Source organism: Carcharodon carcharias, chromosome 20 (assembly GCF_017639515.1).
Source record: "Carcharodon carcharias isolate sCarCar2 chromosome 20, sCarCar2.pri, whole genome shotgun sequence".
Taxonomy (NCBI): domain Eukaryota; kingdom Metazoa; phylum Chordata; class Chondrichthyes; order Lamniformes; family Lamnidae; genus Carcharodon; species Carcharodon carcharias.
The window spans coordinates 31,712,181-31,735,175 of record NC_054486.1 but is presented as its reverse complement, the minus strand read 5'-3'; the positions used below and the strand labels follow the sequence as shown (position 1 = coordinate 31,735,175).

At 45.8% G+C, this 22,995-nt stretch overlaps 1 protein-coding gene across 1 annotated transcript in view; it reads right to left on the bottom strand.

The window, feature by feature from the left end:
• Positions 1–22,995, bottom strand: part of LOC121292311 (cytosolic phospholipase A2 zeta-like) — a 128,664-nt gene that overhangs the window by 67,444 nt on the left and 38,225 nt on the right. The window contains exon 8 of the mRNA XM_041214162.1: positions 18,306–18,484. Within this exon, the coding sequence (XP_041070096.1) occupies positions 18,306–18,484 (179 nt within the window). The remainder of the gene's footprint in view (positions 1–18,305; positions 18,485–22,995) is intronic.

Below are 22,995 nucleotides of genomic sequence, written 5' to 3'. Positions count from 1 at the left end.
GACCATTTGCTGATGTGGTCTTCTACAGCCAGTCAGACCAGTATCTCATGCAGCGTAATTACTGATACATTGACAGATTCCCCTCTTTTCTTTAAATTAAAGCTTTTGAAAAATTAAAGAACATTTTATTCAAAACAAACAGACGGAAATAAAGTCAAGTATTTTCACATTTATAGATCCCACATTTCCTTTACCAAATATATATATAAACAATCATAAAGCAAAAAGAGTATATATAGGTTTTTCCATTTCCTCATTATAACATAAGTCACCCTTCTTCCAATACATTTAGTAATTTCTTGGAGCAGGCACTGCTTTTTGTAAAGTAGTCTGATAGTTGGTGACTTGTGTCAACCCACTTTATCTAACAATTCTTTTATGCTACGTAGATCTATTCTTAGCCTCCCGGTGTGGGTTACAGTGGACCTCTGGTGCTTTTACAGGGTAATGGTCATTGGAGACTGGTGACAAATTAGAACTTCTTCAGATTCTGCCATGTGTCTAGTGCTGCTGAAGGTAAGATGACTTCAACATCAGTTGAGCTAGACTGAGGAGGGGAGACTAGAGATAGCATTCCTTGACTTGGAGATGGCTCTTCCATAAGAGGTGTATACTTAGATGGTGCTTGACTTGGCAACAGTTGGTCAACATGTCTGCCAGGCGAGATCATTGACAGTTTGGACTGTGTACGAAGCAAGTCCTGTCTGAGCAATCACAGTAGCAGGAACCCATTTAGCTCTGGTAGCATAATTACAAGCTAGAACTTAGAAAACTTAGAAAATAGAAGCAGGAGTAGGCTATTTGGCCCTTCGAGCCTGCTCTGCCATTCATTATGATCATGGTTGATTATCCAACTCAATAGCCTGCTCCCGCTTTCTCCCCATATCCTTTGATCCCTTTCACTCCAAGAGCTATATCTAACTCTTTCTTGTAAACATACAATGTTTTGGCCTCAACTACTTTCTGTGGTAGCGAATTCCACAGGCTCACCACTCTCTGGGTGAAGAAATTTCTCCTCATCTCAGTCCTAAATGGTCTAACCCATATCCTCAGGCTGTGACCCCTGGGTCTGGACTCCCCCACCATCGGGAACATCCTTCCTACATTTACCCTGTCTAGTCCTATTAGAATTTTATAGGTTTCTATGAGATCCCCACTCATTCTTCTAAACTCTAGCGAATATAATCCTAACCGACTCAATCTCTCCTCATATGTCAGTCCCGCCATCCCAAGAATCAGTCTGGTAAACCTTCGCTGTACTCCTTCTATAGCAAGAACTCCTTCCTCAGATAAGGAGACCAAAACTGCACATAATATTCCAAGTGTGGTCTCACCAAGGCCCTGTATAATTGTAGCAAGACATCCCTGCTCCTGTATTTGAATCCTCTCACTTTGAAGGCCAACATACCATTTGCCTTCTTTACCACCTGCTGCACCTGCATGTTTACCTTCAGCGACTGGTGTACGAGGACACCCAGGTCTTGTTGCACATCTCTCTCTCTCAATTTATAGTCATTCAGATAATAATCTGCCTTCCTGTTTTTGCTACCAAAGTGGATAACCTCACTTTTATTCACATTACACTGCATCTGCCATGCATTTGCCCACTTACTCAGCTTGTCCAACACACAATGAAGCATCTCTGCATCCTCCTCACAGCTCATCCTCCCACCCAGCTTTGTGTCATCTGCAAATTTGGAGATATTACATTTAGTTCCCTCATCTAAATCATTTATATATATTGTGAACAGCTGGGCTCCCTGCGGTACCCCTTGAGCCGCTGCCTGCCATTCGGAAAAGGACCCATTTATTCCTACTCTTTGTTTCCTGTCTGCCAACCAGTTTTCTATCCATCTCAATACACTATCCCCAATCCCATGCGTTTTAATTTTACAGGCTAATCTCTTATGTGGGACTTTGTCGAAAGCCTTCTGAAAGTCCAAGTAAACCACACCCATTGACAAGATTTGGAGGAGAACTTCTTCTTCGGACTCAGCGTCACTCTGGTCCTCCTGCATGATATGCAGAATTTTCTTCTTGTTACGCCAGGCGGTAGATTTCTTTTCCTCTGGTTTGCTTTTCTGATTCCCTGCTACTTTTTTGTTTTTACAGGCACGCTCAACATGACCCTCCTTGCCACACTGAAAGCGTTCAAGGTCTCTGCACCAACATTCAGCTGGACGGTGACCATGCTTTCCACAATGGTAACATTCTCGGCTGCTTGCTATTTTGTGTGCGCATTCAGCTATCGCGTTATGCACTCAAGTTGATGCACTCAGCTGCTGTGTTTCTTTTGCAGCCAGCTCCATGGAAACTGCCATCTCTGTGGCTTTCTGCAAAGTGAGGTCAGCCCCTGTAGGGAGGGGTTTCTGGGTTGCTTCACCACGAAGGCCACAGACCAACCTGTCACGGACGGTATCGTTCAAAAGGTTTGGGTGTAACTTCCTTGCTTTTGTACTCTCTACCTCTATTACTCATTTGGTACTTTGCCATGCTCTGAGTCCACAAGAAAGCTCATTTTTGGTCGTTAAATGGCCCATCCTTTTATTGACTCTCTCCTTTCCAAAGAAGAGCTCCAAGCCTGTTCAGCTTTCCTGATGTACCCTCTTAGTTCTGCATTTTCTCCACTGTTTCCATATTCTTTTTGTAATGTGGAGATGAGAACTGTGCATGGCACTCTAAGTGATCGTCTAACCAAGCCTCTATATAAATATAACATGGGGCCGAACTTTTCATTCTGGAGACTAAGTGTAGTGGTGGGTGGGAAAGTCAGCATGATTCCCGCTGAGCAGCGGGTCGGATTTTTCTGCCCGACTTTCCGTTTTTCAGCTTGTTAATTACGTATCAACGGGGAGTTTGTTGAAACTCTTGGCAGAGTGGGCAGGGATTCTTCCGCTCCACCATTACCTCATGGGGTTGAAGGTCCTAGCACCATATCTAAACAGCACTCGTACAGACTTTCACTCACTGTGGGCCAAATGTGTAAGTTGTGCTTTAAAAACCCTCAGCACCAGAGTTCAGAAAGGCCTCCCTGGCGATCTCCTCCAGGCCATCCAGGAAAGGCAGGAAGGAGGTCCTCTTTCTGAGGGATAGGAGCAGGGGGTCCTCCCACCTGACCATGCTGGCCTGAGAGGAGGTCACTGGCCCCTGCTGAGTCTGAGTCCATTGATGACCCTCTGCAATCGGCCCTGAAAAAAATGTTGGTGATGCAAAGACAGGCAGGGGGACATCAGGCAGAGTTGTCAGAGACTGTTACCAGACTGGAATGAATAATGGAGGATTCCATCCACGTTTTCTCAGATGTTGTAGCTCCGGCACGCAAGCTCATTGCAGTCGCTATGGGAAGGGTGGTGGCTGCCTTGGAGACCCAGGTCCAGCAGTTTCTGCCGGATTTGCGCTCGGACCTGCACATCATAGTCATGTTCCAGAAGTGGCTAGGCGAGACGAGGAACAGGGCACCTCAACCTCCTTCCAGATGCCCCTTCTCCACAAGGGGTTAGGGAAGGAATCTCAGTCACCCAAAGGGAGGAGGAGTGCCAGTCAGACACTGCAGGGGCATCCGCTCAGGACACTCCAAGGGTGTCCTGCCACTCCAAATCCCCTCTTCCTGTGACCCCATCAACTCCAGCAGGTCAGGTGCAGGAGGTTGCACCTGTCTCACAGCAGGAGACCTTTAACAGGCCAGGGCCTTCTAGGCCTTGGGCCGCCAGAGGATGCCCGCCTGAGTCATCTCAGAAAACAGGGCATAGCAGTCAGCAGGCTGCCTCCACCTCTGCTGCGAATGTCAGGTTCGTACCCAGATGTAACAGTGGGGTTAGAAAGATTAAGAAACTTTTAATGCACAATGGAAGCATGGGTGTTCATTCACTATATATAACCTGCACAATTGTAAAAATATTCCGCATTTATCCCTCTCCAAGTCTCAGGTATTGAATGGCTAATTGATGTGATGCAAGGGCCTGCATTAATTCAAGGATACAAAATTAGGCCAGCCCACTGCGCACCCCCCCACCTAGTCCCTCAGTTCCATAAAGTCTCATTCAATCTCATTACAAAGAATCGTCTTTAGTTCCACACCTTTCACATGAACAAAGGCTCTTCCTGTGTGAAAACAATTGCTGGACAAAATAAATGTTACCCTTGCATCTCAGGTAGACATTATTTGGCCTCATGCTATCATCGATATTATCCTGATGCTGTTGCAATGACGTATTTAGTTTGAGGATGTTACAAGAATTTGTCACAACCAGCGTTAGAGTCTTTTCTCCTAAGTGCACTTTGCAATGCCATTTATTTTATAATTGTGAGTTTTAGGGGAAAGTAGTATTTATCGTTGAGCACTATCATTTTCATACCTCCCTGCAGCCTGTTTTCTCCTCCACATTTAAGGCTGAATGTCATTCCTTTCTTAGTTCCCACTCTCCCCATCCAAGACGCTGAATGCTGGAAGTTAATTCCACTCAGTGACATTGGAAATGTCTGTTAGAGGTGTGTGCTCATCCTGATGAAGCCATCTACTTACCTGTGAGGATCTTACTTTGTTCCTGAACGGCTGCCTGGCGTGCTTAATGGAATCCTTCTGTAAAGTCACATTACGCAAATTGATATGACTGTGCACTCATTGACTTAGGGTAGATAGAAGGGATTAGCCTTTGTACAACTGACAATGTCGAGAACTGTAATGCTACAAAAACGATGCTTTCACACACCTCCTGAATGCTCAGCAGGATCTATGAAGGGAAGAAGCTGTCATTGACTACAGTGTCAGTACTGACTGGGCCACATCTCTCCTAAATACCAAGGCAATGCAGGACATAGATTTGGCAGGCTTCCAACGAATGCAGGATAATGAGTATTTGTCAATAATCAAACGATGGTCCTGCTGAACCACTCTCTGTGAGGACAATACTAACATAACAAGCAGCTTTGGGTGCATGCTGTTGAGCAACAGGTTACTGCATTCTGATATCCGATGGCATCTTGGGGTTCAGAATCAAGATGGGGCCTCTGCATTATTCATGCATGAGAGCTGGCATTTGGAGAGATGGTGCTCTCCAGATGTAGCTCCCTCTTGAGACGGTCAAGTGCATACCATTAACAAATGTTTTTCCTGTTAGCATCATTTTGCTAAGCTGATGTCATACTGGTATGAGTGCATCCATGTGTGCAATGGTGTTTCAGCTGCATAAAGGATGCCATGGCCTCTGACTTGTTAACGCCATGGTTGAAAGGACTGTACTATGTGTAATTGCTTAAGGAGATGCGCTAGTGGAGTGCTAAGCACATTCCACAGTGACCAAATGTTCCTCAGGCTTCTGTGCCTTCCAAGGATGACCCCATTGTTAGTGTTGAAGGTGACATATGCTGCCTCCATGATCACTGAAATTGATGACCTTTCCTGATATGTTGAAGATGACAATGAAGGTTTTGTTGTGTCCCCTGCATTGAAACCTGGAGGGAGCTTTGATTGTGAAAACTTGTCTTCACCTTATTCCTCTTGAAATCTTGTAGTTATGAGGTTGTCACTGGCATGAATGCCGCATCGTGCCTGTGTAACGGCACCTTCATGTGGCTCGTCTGAATTCACACCCTCTTCAAATTCATTCCCTTCCAAGTTCTCGTCTGAGCAGGCATCTAGCTCCTTCATGTCTCCCTGTGGCAAGACATCCTCCCTTTCCAGCGCTACGTTATACAGATCACAGCAAGCAACAATAATGCAGGACAATCTCTGCAATAAACATCGTTGAGCCCCGCTTGACCAGCCCAAAAATCAGAAATGCATCTTTAAGAGGCCAATAGTCTGTTCTATTAAGGACCTTGCGGCTAAATGTGCAGCGACATTGTATCTCTCCTCAGATGTGCTCTGTGGCTGTCAAACGGGCATCATTAGCCTTGTCTTCTGGGGATACCCTTTATCATAGAGGAGCCAACTCTCTAAGCACCAAGCTTCCTCAAATATCACTGTCACCTAGGGGTGACTCAAAATGTACAAGTCGTGTGAGCTCCCTGGGAACCCAGCAGAAACGTGCACGATCTACTTTTTGTGATCACAAATTAGCTCAATGTTCAGAGGATGAAATCCTTTTTTATTAATGAATCTCACAGGCTGCTGCCAGGGAGCTCTCAAGGCCACATGTGTGTAGTTGAAGGCTTCTTGCAAGTGTAGGCTGCCAAAGATCACAGCAAGTCCTACAGCTCCAGCAGCCTGGCTTGCTTCATCCATGTGGACCTGCATATAATGGTGAGCTTTACTGAAAAGGGCACCTGTCACCTCCCTTATGCATTTGTGTGTTGCCAATTTGGAGATTCCGCGAAGGTCACCAGTGGAGCCCTGGAAGGATCCGCAGGCAAAAATGTTCAGTGCAGTGGTAACCTTCAAAGCAACAGGCATTGGAAGCTCTCCAAGTCCATGCGGTGTGAGTTCCTCATGAAGAATGTGGAAAATATGAGCTATCACATCCCTAGACAAATGAAGGCCCCTACAGCACTATCTTTCATTCATCTCTATGTATAAGCTGTGTCCTCTGTAGACCCTTGGTTGTGCCAAATGGATTTGTGGATTTGACCCCTCTTCTTTAGCATCTGGGACTTCTTGGCTCTTGTTCCTCAGGGCAATGATCGTTCCTGAGCTGTGCCAATCAGCAACGGGCCCTTCTTCTCCTCATTTTAAGTTATCAAGAAGGCTGTGCATTCTCCACTCCTCCTTGTACCTATAGAACGGATACAAATGAGCAATCAGTGGTAGCTCCCATTGAATGGTTTCCCTCCATGAACAGGGCAGGAATGCAGTTTCTAGCCCTTGACTTGCCCTCAGTCTGCACATTGCATATCAAGGCCACCCCTTGCAAGATGATATCATCCAAGAGGATGACGACAGGTGGCTGAGCTTTCCCTCAGATATGACTGCGCATTTGCAATGAGGGTCTTAATTAGGGTCAAAAGACCCAAGTCCTAGGAACCACAGTCAGCATTCTGTTGGTTGTCCTCCAGTGGCCTTGACAATAACTATCGACATCCAATCTTTGCACTTATGTCATGACTGTAAGCATGGTGCCTTGAATGCCATGACCAGTGTACTGGGAACATGGAGGCTAGTAGGATCCATGCTGCCTCTGTGCAGCAGATGTGCCCTTGATTTTTTGACCCTACATCCATTCTCAGATGCCAATTAAGGTGATATGCACCGCAGCTCCTAAACTTAATGGGTTCTCACCAGAATGCGCACCATTAGTAAAGGAGACAAGCTTGTTCATTGTGCAAAAACAAAAACAAAAATACCTGGAAATGCTCAGCAGGTCTGGCAGCATCCAGTGGAGAGGAGCACAGTTGACGTTTCAAGTCCGCATGACTCTTCATGTTCATTGTGCAATTGATCCTCGAGTCCAGCACTCAGCTTAGCCATGCTCTCCCATGGTTTCAGCAGGTCATTTATAAGGTGCCTCTTCAATCGGCCAAAAATTGCTGCACTGACCTCCTCCCACACACCCAGAGACCCCACCACGGTCGTTTCTTTCGAGCTTGTTTTTCAAACTGCATCATTGTAAGGTGAGATTGAAAATGGGGCTTCGCCTGGGGACCAGCTTCCAACTTCCCCCATCACCACCAAGTTCATCCTACCTTCCTCCATACACACCACCTAATTCCCCTTCCTCTTATTACTATCTAGCCTCTCCCTGTTACCCTTCACCCCATCACTGTCCATGTGGATATTCCTGTTCACTCCCCTGAAAGTTGGTGTCCCCATGCCCTTTATTGACCTGACCCCTCCCCTTCTCGAGGCCACATGCACCCTTACTTTTCAGGACCCCTCCATGAGACCATCCAATACCCCGCATGACTTTTCAGCTTCTGACTTACAGGATCCAGATGCCTCCCTTGAACACTACTATCCCTCTGCCTCACAATACCATGACTCGAACCCCCAGGACCAAATTCCTAAGGTGACTGACCACACCCTGCACACCAGACTGTGCACGACCATTATTGCGCAGAGAGGTCTTCTCTCGCTCAAGACATGCATGCCATGCAGGGCCCTCTAAATTGGCCCGTTCAGTCTTGGGACAGTGTTTTAAATATGCCCCTAACAGTGTGGTTTCAGCCCCAGGACACTCTCTCCAATATACCCCCAACAGCGTGATTTCAGCCCCAGGACAGTCTCTCCAATATGCCCCCAACAGCGTGATTTCAGCCCCAGGACAGTCTCTCCAATATGCCCCCAACAATGTGGTTTCAGCCCCAGGACAGTCTCTCCAATATGCCCCCAATAGCGTGATTTCAGCCCCAGGACAGTCTCTCCAATATGCCCCCAACAGCGTGGTTTCAGCCCCAGGACAGTCTCTCCAATATGCCCCCAACAGCGTGATTGGCCTCACCAAGGTTCAATATAACTTCAACATGATCTCCCTACCTTTGTAATCTATGCCTCGATTGATAAAGGCAAGTGTCCCATATGCTTTTTTCACCACTCCACTAACATGCCCCTCCGCCTTCAGAGATCTATGGACACACCACCAAGGTCCCTTTGTTCCTCAGAACTTCCTAGTGCCATGCCGTTCATTGAATACTTCCTGGTCAAATTACTCCTTCCAAAGTGTGTCACCTCACGCTTTCCAGGGTTAAATTCCATCTGCCACTTATCTGCCCATTTGACCATCCTGTCTATATCTTCCTGTAGCCCAAGACATTCAACCTCACTGTTAACCACCCGGCCAATCTTTGTGTCATTTGCAAACTTACTAATCCTATCCCCCACATCGTCATCTATGTCGTTTATATAAATGACAAATAATAGGGGACCCAGCACAGATCCCTGTGGTTCGCCACTGAACATGGGCTTCCAGACACTAAAGCATCCTTCTGTCATCATCCTCTGCCTTCTACAACTAAACCAATTTTGAATCCACCTTATCAAATTACCCTGTATCCCATGTGCCTCTGCCTTCTTTATAACTCTCCCATGTGGGACCTTGTCAAAGGCTTTTCTGAAATCCATATTAACTACATCAACTACACTACCCTCATCTACACACCTGGTCACCTCCTCAAAAAATTCAATCAAATTTGTTAGGCATGACCTCCCTTTGACAAGGCCATGCTGACTATCCCTGATCAAACCTTGCCACTCTAAGAGGAGATAGATACTCGCCTTCAGAACTTTCTCCAATAGTTTCCCTACCACTGACGTGAGACTCACTGGCCTGTAGTTCCCTGGCTTATCTCTACAACCCTTCTTAAATAGCAGAACCACATTAGCTGTTCTCCAGTCCTCTGGCACCTCCCCTGTGGCCAGAGAGGAATTAAAAAATTGGGTCAGAGCCCCTGCGATCTCCTCCCTTGCCTCCCTCAGCAGTCTGGGACACAAATCATCTGGAGCTGGAGATTTGTCCACCTTTAAGCCTACCAACACCTCCAATACCTGTCACTCGCAGTCTCTCTCCCCAAGTTCGATACCTTCATCCTCATTCTCTTGGGTGAAGACAGACGTGAAATATTCATTCAACACTCTAGCGATGTCCTCTGGCTCTACCAATAGATTAGCCCCTTGGTCCCTTATGGGCCCTGCTCTTTCCCTGGTTATCCTCTTCTCATTGATATACTTATAGAATATCTTGGGATTTTCCCTACTTTTACCAGCCAGAGCTTTCTCATATCCCCTCCTTGCTCTCCTAATTGCTTTCTTAAGCTCCATCCTGCACTGTCTGTATTCCACTAATACCTCTGCTGATTTGCTTCCCTTGTACCTGCTAAAAGCCTCTCTTTTCCTTCTCATCGTAACCTGAATATTTCTGGTCATCCTTGGTTCTCTGGGCTTGTTACTCCTTCCTATCACCCTAGAGGGAACATGTTGTGCCTGTACCCTCCCCATTTCCTTTTTGAACACCCCTCACTGTTCCTCTGTAGATTTCCCCACAAGTAACTGTTCCCAGTCTACCTTGGCCAGATCCTGCCTTATTTTACTAAAATCCACTCTCCCCCAATCCAAAACATTTTTTGCAACTTGTCGATTTCTTTGTCCATAACAAGCTTAAATTGTACCATGTTGTGGTCGCTATCACTAAAATGCTCCCCCACCACCACCTCAGCCACCTGTCTGGCTTCATTCCCCAGAATTAGGTCCAGCAATGCACTGTTCCTATGTTGGACCCTCTACATATTGACCTAAAAGTTCTCCTGTAACATTTCAAGAAATCCACTCCATCCAAGCCCTTAATACTATGTCTATCCCAATTAATGTTGGGAAAGTTGAAATCACCTAATATAATTACCCTATTGTTATTGTTTTTATACACCTCTGCAAATTGTGCACATATTTGCTCCTCAATTTCCCGCTGACTATCTGGGGGTCTATAATAATCACCTAATAATGTGGTTGCACCTTTTTTATTCCTAAGCTCTACCCACAAAGCTTCATTTGATGCCCCCTCCAAGATATCATCTCTCCTTACTGCAGTAACGGACTCCTTAACTAATAATGCAACGCCTCCTCCTCTTTTACCCCCTCCCCTGTCTCGCCTGAAGATCCTAAATCCCGGTATGTTAAGCTGCCAATCCTGCCCTTCCCTCAACCATGTCTCAGTGATGGCTACTATATCACAATTCCACATGTCAATCCTCACCCTCAACTCATCTGTTTTATCTCTTATACTCCTGGCATTAAAGTAGAGGCCATCCAGCCTTGCCTTACTCCCTTGAAGCTTATTGCAGCAGTACTCCCTCTGATTTGATTGTTTTACCGAATTATGGTGTGTCCCTATTCTGCTAACATTCTGTGTCCCCTCCCCCTGCCAAATTAGTTTAAACTCCTCCCAACAGCACTAGCAAACAGGCCCGCAAGGATGTTAGTCCCACTCTGGTTCAGATGTAGACCGTCCCGCTGGTACAGGTCCCACCTTCCCCAGAAACGGTCCCAGTGATCCAGGAATCTAAAACCCTCCTTCCTGCACCAACTCTTAAGTCATGTATTCATCTGTGCTATTCTATTTCTGAGCTCACTAGCATGTGGCATTGGGAGTAATCCAAAGATTACAACCCAAGAGGTCTTGTTTTTTAGTCTACTGCCTAACATCCTGAATTCTTGGTGCAAGACCTCATCCCTCTTTCTAACTATGTCATTGGTACCAACATGTACCATGACCTCTGCCTTATCACCCTCCCCCTTCACGATGCCCTGCAACCGTTCAGTGACATCCCAGACCCTGGCACCAGGGAGGCAACGTACCATCCCGGAGTCACATTGACGGCCACAGTAGCGCCTATCTCTTCCCCTGACCAAAGAATCCCCTGTTACTATTGCTCTTCCTCCCTTCCTCCCCTCCTGTACAGACATGCTGCTTATGGTGCCAGAAGCTTGGCTCTGTCTGCACTCCCTGGAGAAACCAGTGTCCTCATCAGCCTCCAAAACGGAATACCAATTTGTGAGCGGGACTCCAGAGGACTCCTCAACTACCTGACTGTTTCTCTTCGATGCCTGGTGGTCACCCATTCCCTTCCTTCCTCAAGTCTTTTCATCTGCGGTGTGACCACCTCTCTAAACGTGCTATCCACGATGCTCTCAGACTCGCAGATGCTCCACAGTGTCCCCAGCCACCGTTCCAGCTCAGAAACCCGAAATTCCAGGAGCTGCAGCTGGGCACACTTCCTGCACACATGCTGGTCCCGGGCACTGGAAATGTTCCCGGCTTCCCATATGGAGCACACCACTGCTTTGAGCGCTCCTGCCATGACTTATCCCTTTAAATTACACCTTTTGGATCAATTACCTAGGGCCCTTCTTTTCTGATCCTTGTTACTGCAGAGTATACAAACTGTAAACCACAAAAAGACCTTAAACTATAAGTGATTAAAGTAGTAAATACCTTACCCACTACTTACCATGATTCCTTTCCCTTGTAGCCTATACTGCTGCAGCACGCTCTGAAGGTTTAAGAAGTTGGATACCAAGGAAAAAATGCAAAGGGCACCTCGTTCCCTATGCACCGAATTCCCGCTTTGCACCAAATTCCGAATACCCACTCTGGCTGTGCCCCACTCAGGATGTGCTCACTCTCCTGTTCATGTGCAAGCAAACTCATCCTGACCAGGACATGGATCACCTCCTGGGACTCCCTACCTAAGAGCACTATGAGAATGCCTTTATCATGGTTGGAGTCATACCCAGCACAAAGGAAGACGGTTGTGGCTGTTGGAGGTCAACCATCTCAGTCTCAAGACATTGCTGCATGAATTCCTCAGAGTAGTGTTGGAGGCCCAATCATCTTCAACTGCTCCATCAATGCTTCATCCATCATAAGGTCAGAAGTGGGCATATTCACGGATGATTGCACAATGCTTACAACTCCTCAGATGCTGAAGTTGTCTATGACCATATGCAATAAGACCTGGACAATATTCAGGCTTGGGCTGACACACTTGGCAAGTAACATTCATGCCACACAAGTGCCAGGCAATGACCATATCCAACAAGTGAAAATCTAACCATCTCCCCTTGAATTGAATGGTATTACCATCAGTGAATCCTCCCACTATCAACATCCTGGGGGTTACCATTGACCAGAAACTGAACTGGACCAGCCATATAAACACTGTGGCCACAAGAGCAAGTCAGAAGCCGGGAATTCTGCACAAAGTAACTCACCTCCTGACTCCCCAAAGCCTACCCACCATCTATAATGCACAACTCAGGAGTGTGATAGAGTACTCTATGCTTGCCTGGATGAGTGCAGCTCTAACAACAGTCAAAACACTTGACACCATCCAAGATAAAGTAGCCAGCTTGATTGGTACCCCATCCATCATCATTAACATTTATTTCCTCCACCACCAACGCACAGTGGCAACAATGTGTACCATCTACAAGATGTACTGCAGGAACTCACAGAATGACAGAATTGTTACAGTGCAGGAGGAGGTCATTCGGCCCATCATGTCTGCACGTGCTCTCCAAATGAGTATCATGACTTAGGGCCATTCCCCTGCTTTGTCCCAGTACCCTTGCACATTATTTCTATTCAAATAATCATCTAATGCCCTCTTGAATGCATTGACTGAACCTAGCTCTGCCACACTTCCAGGCAGTTCATTCCAGACTCGAACCACTCACTGTGTGAAAAAGTTTTTTCTCACATCACATTTGCTTCTTTTGCAAATCATTTTCAATCTGCACCCTCTCATTCTCGATCCCTTGACGAGCGGGAACAGTTTCTCCCTATCTACTCTATCTAGCCCCCTCATGATTTTGAACACCTCTATCAAATCTCCTATTAGCCTTCTCCCCTCCAAGGAGAACAGTCCCAGTCTCCAATCTATCTTCATAACTGAAGTTTCTCATCCCTGTATCCATTCTTGTAAACCTCTTCTGCCCTCTCTCCAATGCGATCACATCCTTCCTTTGGTGTGGTGCCCAGAACTGTACACAAACTCCAGCTGAGGTCTAACTAGTGTCTTATATAAGCTCAGCATAACCTTGTTGCTCTTGTACTCTATGCCCTTATTAATAAAGCCTTTGATACTGTATGTTTTATTAACTGCTCTCTCTACCTGTCTTGCCACCTTCAATGATCTATGTACATTTACACACGAGGTCTCTCTGTTCCTGCACAGCCTTAAGAATTGTACCCCTTATTTTGTATTGTCTCTCCACGTTCTTCCTACCAAAATGAATTACCTCACACTTTTCCACATTGAACTTCATCTGCCACCTATCTGCCCACTCCACCAACTTGTCTATGTCCTTTTAAAGTTCTACACTGTCCTCCTCACAGTTTACAATGCTTCCAAGTTTTGTATCAGCCGCAAACTTAGAAATTGTCCCTTGCACACCAAAATCTAGATCATTAATAAAACAGGAAAAGCAAGGGTCCCAAGACCAACCCCTGGGGAACTCCACTACAAACCTTCCTCCAGCCCAAAAATTATCTATTGGCCATTACCCACTGTTTCCTATTACTCAGCCAATTATCCACGTTGCTACTGTTCCTTTTATTCCATGAGCTATAATTTTTCTCACAAGTCTTTTACATGGCACTGTATTGAATGCCTTTTGAAAGTCCATGTGCACCATATCAACAGCATTACCCTCATCAACCCTCTTTGTTATCTCTTCAAAAAACTCCAGCAAGTCAGTTAAACATAATTTCCCCTTTAGAAATCCATGCTGGCTCTTCCTAATCAACCCACATGTTTCCATGTGACTATTAATTCTATCCCAAATAATTTTGTCTGGAAGATTCCCCACCTCTGAACTTAGACTGACTTATCTGTAATTGCTGGGCTTATCCTTACAAAATTTTTGAACAAGGGTGTAATATTTGCAATTCTCCAGTCTTCTGGCACCTCCCCTGAGTCTAGGGAAGAATGAAAGATTACAGCCAATGCCCCTGTAATTTCCACTCTTATTTCCTTCAATATCCTTGGATGCATCTCATCCTTGTCAACCTTAAGTACCGACAGTTTATCTAACACTTCGTCCTTATCAATTTAGAACCCTTCTGGCGACAGAGTTTCCTCGTCTGTTACTGTGGCCTCAATAGCATCTGCTTCCTTGGTAAAGACAGATACAGAGTATTCATTTAACATCTCAGCCATGCCCCCTGCCTCCATGTGTAAATCCCCTCTTCAGTCCCTAATCAGTCGTACTCCTTTTACTATCCTCTTGCTATTTATGTGCCGAAAGAAGACTTTGGGATTCCCCTTTATGTTGACTGCCAGTCTTTCCTCATGATCCCTCTTTGCTTCCCTTATTTGCTTTTTCACTTCCCGTCTGAACCTTCTGTATTTCTCTTGGTTCTCAGTTGTATTTTCTACCTGACACCTATCATAAGCACACTTTTTCTTGTCTTAATTTGAATCTCCTTTTTCAACTATGAAGCTCTGGATTTGTTTGCCCTACCTTTCCCTTTTGCTGGAAAATACCTTGACTGTATCTGAACCATTTCTTCTTTGAAGGTAGCCCTTTGTTCAGCTAGTTTTTCCCACCAGCCTTTGGTTCCAGTCTATCCAGCCCAGCTCCATTCTTGCCCCATTAAAGTCAGCTCTCCCCCAGTTAATTATTCTTATTCTGGATTGCACATTGTCCTTTTCTACCGTCATCCTAAACTTTACGATACAATGATCACTTTCTCCTAAATGTTCTCCCACTGACACTTGATCTACTTGGCCCACCTCATTTCCAAGAACCAGGTCGAACAGTGCATCAGTGCATCCTTTCTTGTTGGACTGGACACATACTGCTGCAGAAAATTCTCCTGAACATAATCTAGGAACTCTTGCCCCTCTCCGCCCTTTACACTACCACTCTAGATTCTACATTCAGATACTTGAAGTCCCCTATCATAACTACTCTATAATGTTTGCATCTCTCTGTAATTTCCCTGCAGATTTGTTCCTCTACATCCTTCCCAATAGTTGGCTGTCTATAGACTACATCAAGCAATGTGATTGCACCCTCTTTGTTCCTTAGCTCTAGCCAAATTGATTCTGTCCTTGAACCCTCTGGGACATCTTCTTTCTCCAGCACTGCAATACTCTCCTTAAACAATACCACCACCCCTCCTTCTTTTCTTCTTTTCCTATCTTTTCTGAACACCTTGTATCCAGGAATATTTAACAGCTAGTCCTGCTCTTCCTTGAGCCAGGTCTCTGTTATCACCACAGCATCATATTTCCACATGGCAATCTGCCCCGTAACTCCCGAATCTTATTTACTATACTCCATGCGTTCACATTTATGCACAGTAACCCTGATTTAGACTTCATGATTTTCTCCTTCACTCCGACTCCACCTATTAGCTCACTATTCTCTATACTAGTGCTATCTGTCTCTCCCAGTAATTTGTGCACCCTGGTACTCCTCTCCAATACTCCCTCCTGGTTCCCACACCCCTGCCTAGTTCGTTTAAAGCCCCACCACAACAGCACTAGCAAAACGCCCCACAAGGAACTCAGTCCCAGCCTGCTCAGGTGCAACCCATCAAGCTTGTACAGAGGCCATCTTCCCCAGAGCCAGTTCCAGTTTCCCAGGAACCTAAAACCCTCCCTCCTGCATCATCTTTCCAGTGAAGCATTCATCTGCCTTATCCTTCTATTTGTGTACTCACTTGCACGTGGCACTGGGAATAATCCAGAGATTACTACATTTGAGGTCCTGCTTGCTAATTTTCGACCTAGCTCCCTAAATTCTGATTGCAGGACCACATCCCCCTTCCTAACTGTCACTGGTACCAATGTGGACCACGACCTCTGGCTGATCACCCTCCCCCACAAGAATGTCCTGCAGCCTCTCGGTGACATCCTTGACTCTGGCATCGGGGAGGCAACATACCATCCTGGAGTCACATCTATGGCAGCAGAAACACCTGTCTGTTCCTCTAACTAATGAATCCCCTACCTTTTGCTCTTCCACTCTTCTTCCTCCCCTCCCGTACAGCTGACCTGCTCTGACTGCACTCCTCTGAGGAACCAATGCCCTCACCAGTATCCAAAACGGAAAACCGATTTGCAACCAGGATCTTAGGGCACTCCTGCACGACCTGCCTGGTTCTCTCAGACTGCCTGGCGGTCACCCATTCCCTTTCTGCCTGCATGCTCCTAGCCTGTGATGTGACCACCTTTCTGAACGTGCTATCCACATAGCTCTCAGCTTCGTGGATGCGCCACAGTAACTCCAGCTAACACTCGAGCTCCAAAACCCAGAGCTTAAGTTTCTGCAGCTGGCAGCACTTACTGCACGTGATCAGCTAGGACACCAGCAGTGTCCATGATTTCCCATAGATTAGAGGACACACATAACACACGACCAAGCTGCCCTGCCATATCTTATGATAACTTTAATGTACTTTGATTTACTTATACTATTTTATTTTACTGGCCCTGATTTAATTTTACTCCTCTATTCCAAGTGTTTCTTACTTAAAAACAAGGTGCTACTTCTTTAAAAATAATACTCTTTTCTAATTTACCGCTATTTAAAGACACTCCATAAGAGCACTTGCTCATCAGCCAATAAACTTAGTTTTCCTGTGATGTCATTCTTCATTTTTTTTCCCTTCAAACCCAGTGTTCTAGAGCTGAAGCAGAAATAGCTGTCTTCTGTGTGTTCTCCAACCAGTTTCATTCCCTGCCTCTTTCCCGGGTAAATGTAGGCCCCGGGCCCCATGCTCTCTTTATATCCCCGCTGTCTTCTCTGTGTTCTCCAACCAGTTTCATTCTCTGCCTCTTTCCCGGGTAAATGTAGGCCCCAAGCCCTGCACTCTCTTTGTATCCCTGCTATCTCCTGTGCATTCTCCAGTCAGGCGCACTCTCTGCCTCTCTCCCGGGTAAATGTAGGCCCCGAGCCCCATGCTGTCTTTATATCCTCGTTGTCTCCTGTGCATTCTCCAACCAGGTTCGCTCTCTGCCTCTCTCCCAGGAGTCATCAAGGTTCCTTAAACAGCACCTTCCAAACGTACAACCTCTACCACCTAGGAGGACAAGGGCAGCAGATGCATGGGAACACCACCTGCAAGTTCCCCTCCAAGTCATACACCATCCTGACTCGAACTATATTACTGTTCTTTCACTGTCGCTGGGTCAAAATCCTGGAACTCCCTAACAGCATTGTGGGTGTTCCTGCAAAACATGGACTGCAACAGTTGAAAAAGGCACCTCACCACCACCTTCTCAAGGGCAGTTAGGGATGGTCAATAAGTGCTGGCCTAGAATCCCATGAACATCCCATGAATGAATAAAAAAAACTACAATGCTTCAAGCAGGCAGCTCATCTTTTCTGCAACTAAGGATGGTCAATAAATGCTAATGACCCCATATCCTGAGAATGAATTAAAAACAGACAAGGTGATTGGCCATTTTGACAGGAGATTTTGGGAGAATGGGAATCTCGGCACAGTAAGAAGAGGTCACAAATTTCCATTTTGATTGTGGCAGGAGATTGAAAGTCACATTTTTGATGACATTCAAAACAGTTCTAACCGGTCAAGAAGAAGCAGCAGCCACTTTGAATGCAACTTATTGGTGATTGTGATTCAGTTATATTTTTACCTTTTGATAAAGTTTTAACATTTAATTGATTGATGAGCTTTTAAGAATTGGTTAACAACTTCCGTAATTTTGGAACTTTTTAGAGTTTTTGAAGGCAGAGCAATTACATAAGGCCAATTGGGGGATTTCAGAAACATGTCCAATTGGTGCATAAATTAGCACAACAGCAATATTCAACTGCCCCCTCTGTTCACTGTGCATTGCATGAAAACTCAACTGCAACTTGGCCTAAACAATGATTTAAAGTAAGTGATTGGTATATGGTTTCTCACCTGCAGTTCTGTGCTGGTTTGAATCAAGTCAATCTTCAGTGTTGGATCCAAACTCTTGTCTATGTGAAAGAAAAAGTCTTCATTCCACACAGGATTTGACAGGGGTTTGAGAGTGGTGATCTGCTCCTCTTCATAGGCTCCGTCAACTTTTACAGACATACTATACTGTGCGTTAACACCTGCAAGGGAAAAATAGGACTAACTGAGCATCAATGGCTTAAAAAACACCTTATCAAGATGAGAATGGTGCACACGACAGATGGAATCTTGTGCTGGCAATGGGGGTCTCAGGTGCTAACTGAAAAGCTGGCAAAAGCCCCACCTCACTGCTTTCTGGGAAGGTCTGCTGGTAACATGTGCCAATCAGGCACTTGAGAGGCCACCAGCAGGCCATTCCTTAGGATCAGAACAGCTGGGGAGGAGCTCCCGCTGCTGACAGCTGCCAGCCAATAAGCTCTGTTCAACAGCACCACCACAGGGGAAGTAGTGAGTGCTGCCGGAATGACACCCACCCAAGGTTGATCACCCAGACCACAGGTGAGTGATGGGGTTTGTAGAGTGAGGTTCCGGGAAGGGGGTTGTAATGCAGTCGGCAGCAAGTAAGGGGGGGGGGGGGGGAGGTGTGGCTCTCAGCAAGTCCCTCACTTCCTGATAACAGGTCCTTCCATCAGGTCCTGAGTGCCTTTGAAGGAGGCCATCACCCCCTCCAACGGGAGCTGTCAAGTAAACCTACTCATGCCACACAGCAAGCCCCTCGCCCATCACTGGGTTCATACCAACGGCAGCAGGATGAGTCCCTTAATTGGGCACAAATTTTCCACTTAAGGACCTCAGTTGTCAGCAGGGCGAGAAGGCTGTCCATAGGCCTTCCCACCATGGATTTAATTGGGGTAAGGTGTTAAGGTAGTGGCAAATCGCCATGAGGGAGGGCACAAGAGTCCATTCTACCACTTCACCTGGGTTCAAATCCAGCTGAAATTTATAGAATTAAGTCTCTTTTACTTGCAAGGGTCCTATGTAAAATCCGTTTTGCACAATTCAGCGTGTTGTCCACCATATTTTAAAACGGTAGATGTTCTGCTGGCAGCAGCTGAAATCGGGAACATTTGATGGCTCGAAAATTTAATTCAAATATGAGTTCTGCACATCTTGCAGGATCCGCTTTCAATTTTCGAATGCTGCAGCATTTCACTGACTGCTTGCTATACTTGCACAACAAAAGGTGACACTAATCAGCAAGATGGAGTTTTGGCTTTTAAGGTAAACCAACATGATTTTTAAGATTGCTCGAGGCTAGTTCAGATGTTGTACTTTTGTGTTAATTTGGGTCAAGATTAAAAATAAGGCAGCTGCCTGCATAGGACCTGGAAAACTGTGATGCTCACATGTTCGGTAGGAAACTGTTTTTGCACTAATACAAAAGCAAATAGCTACATGCTTGATTTTGCACTAGCAAGAGGGTATGAAAACAGCCATGTTACTAAATTCATTGAGACACCAATCAGTAGACAGACCAGGAGGGTGGTCTCAAGATAGTAAATTTGACCGTGCTGAGTTTTGATTTGTGCTAAATTGTAAATGTCTCTATACTGTTTTCATGTTACTAAAACTAACTCTGGATTATCCTAAAACAGTGCTTCCAAAACTTTTTCCCAGTGTGATCCCATTTTAAGGGGGGCGGGTGGTGTGGTTTGGAGGATTGGCTACAGCTTCTGAGTGGGGTTGGGGAGGGATGGTCTCTCTCCTGAGCATGTTTCAGCTTTTGAGCCAGGGGCAGAAGGGGCTGTGGTTTAGCTCCTGAGCGGGAGTTTTAGCTTCAGGTCCTGAGCAGGGGTGCAGCTAGGGGTTCAGTGTACTTGGAACTGTTTAAAAGTCTTGGGTCAGAATTTTCCATTTTTGAAACTAAGTGTGTTGGAGGGCAGGTTCTGTGGCACGTGTCCCGCTGCTCAGAGTGGGGGATAATTGGGCCCAATTCCGCACTTGGGAGCTAAGCTCATTAATAATGCACAGGTATCTCGCTGAATTACTTGGCAAGTCAGGAGCTGATTCATCCATCCTGCCGTTACCTGGTGGGGTCGAAGGACCGGGTGCCATATTTAAACACCATCCAAGCGCACACCTCACTCACTCCAGCAGACTGTTAGAGATACCTGGCAACCAGAAGGAGGTAGCTGAAGGCTAGAAGGTGGTTGCTACACCCTGCTTCAGCCACCACGCCCTCCAGATGTTGATAAGAGCAGTGCATGTGCATAGGGATATGCTTTATCCTAGGGGTGGCTCCAGGAAACACACCAGCCTCACTACTCCGGCCTGGCAGGCCATTGCAGAAGAGGTCAGTGCGGTTGGTCACCGCACCCAAAATACCATACACTGTAGGAAGAGGGTGAATGATCTCGTCTACTCTGCCAGGATAAGTCATACGAATAAGGCGCAGGAGTAGGCCTTTCAGCCCCTTGAGTCTGCTCCGCCATTTAATAAGATCATGGCTGATCTGATAGTAACCTGCAATCTGCCTCCTACCTACCCCAGATAACCTATCACCCCCATGATTACCAAGAGTCTATCCATCTCTGCCTGGAAAATATTCAAAGGCTCTGCTTCCACCACCTTTTCAGGAAGAGTTCCAAAGACTCACGACCCTCTGAGTGAAAAAAATTCAGCTCATATCTGTTTTAAACAGGCAACCCTTATTTTTAATCAGTGACCCATAGTTCTAGATTTTTCCACAAGAGGAAACATCCTTTCCACATCAAACCTGTCAAGACCCATCTGTATGTTTCAATCAAGTCGCCTCTTACTCTTCTAAACTCCGGCAGATACAAGCCTAGTCTGTCCAACCTTTCCTCATAAGACAACCCACCCATTCCAGGTATTAGTCTGGTAAATCTTCTCTGAACTGCTTCCAACGCATTTACATCCGTCCTTAAATAAGGTGACCAATACTGTACACAGTACTCCAAATGTGGTCTCATTGGTGCCCTGTACAATTGAAGCATAACCTCCCTACTTTTGTATTCAATTCCCCTTGCAATAAATTATAACATTCTATTAGTTTTCCTAATTATTTGCTGTACCTGTATCCTAGCCTTTTGTGATTCATGCACTAGGACACCCAGATCGCTCTACACCTCAGAGCTCTGCAATCCCTCACGATTTAGATAATATGCTTCTCTTTTATTCTTCCTGCCAAAATGCACAATTTCACATTTTCCCACATTATACTTCGTTTGCCAGATCTTTGCCCACTCAAATAACCTATTTCTATCCTTTTGTAGCCTCCTTATGTCCCCTTCACAACTTTCTTTTCTAGCTATCTTTGTGTCATCAGCTAATTTTGCAACCATCCCTTCATCCAACTCATTTATATAAATTGTAAACAGTTGAGGTCCTGGCACTGATCCTTGTGGCATGCCACTCATTACAACTTGTCAACCTGAAAAAGAACCATTTATGCCTACTGTCTGCTTCCTGTTAGCCAGCCAATCTTCTATCCATGCCAATATGTTACCCTGTATACAATGAGCTTTTATTTTCACAGAATCATAGTGCAGAAGAGGCCCTTCGGCCCATCAATTCTGCACCGACACGTGAGAAACACCTGACCTACCTACCTAATCCCATTTACCAGCACTTGGCCCATTGCCTTGAATGTTATGACGTTCCAAGTACTCATCCAGGTACTTCTTAAAGGATGTGAGGCAACCCGCCTCCACCACCCTCCCAGGCAGCGCATTCCAGACTGTCACCAACCTCTGGGTAAAAAAGGTTTTTCCTCACATCCGCCCTAAACCTCCTGCCCCTCACCTTGAACTTATGTCCCCTCATGACTGACCCTTCAACTAAGGGGAACAGCTGCTCCTTATCCACCCTGTCCATGCCCCTCATAATCTCGTACACCTCAATCAGGTCGTCCCTCAGTTTTCTCTGCTCCAATGAAAACAACGCAAGTCTATCCAACCTCTCTTCATAACTTAAATGTTTCATCCCAGGCAACATCCTGGTGAATCTCCTCTGCACCCCCTCCAGTCACATCCTTCCTATAATGTGGCGACCAGAACTGCACACAGTACTCCAGCTGTGGCCTCACCAAGGTTCTATACAACTTCAACATAACCTCACTACTTTCTAATCTATGCCTCAATTGATAAAGGCGAGTGTCCCATATGCCTTTTTCACCACTCCACTAAAATGCCCCTTCGCCTTCAGAGATCTATGGACACACGCCAAGATCCCTTTGTTCCTCAGAACTTCCCAGTGTCATGCTGTTCATTGAATACTTCCTTGTCAAATTACTCCTAACAAAGTGTATCACCTCACACTTTTCAGGGTTAAATTCCATCTGCCACTTATCTGCCCATTTGACCATCCTGTCTATATCTCCCTGTAGCCCAAGACACTCAACCTCACTGTTAACCACCCGGCCAATCTTTGTGTCATCCGCAAACTTACTAATCCTACCTCCCACAGTCATCTATGTCATTTATATAAAAGATAAATAATAGAGGACCCAGCACAGATCCCTGTGGTACGCCACTGGACACTGGCTTCCATACACTAAAGCAGCCTTCTGTCATCACCCTCTGTCCCCTACAACTAAGCCAATTTTGAATCCACCTTATCAAATTACCCTGTATCCCATGTGCATTTGCCTTCTTTAGAAGTCTCCCATGTAGGACCTTGTCAAAGGCTT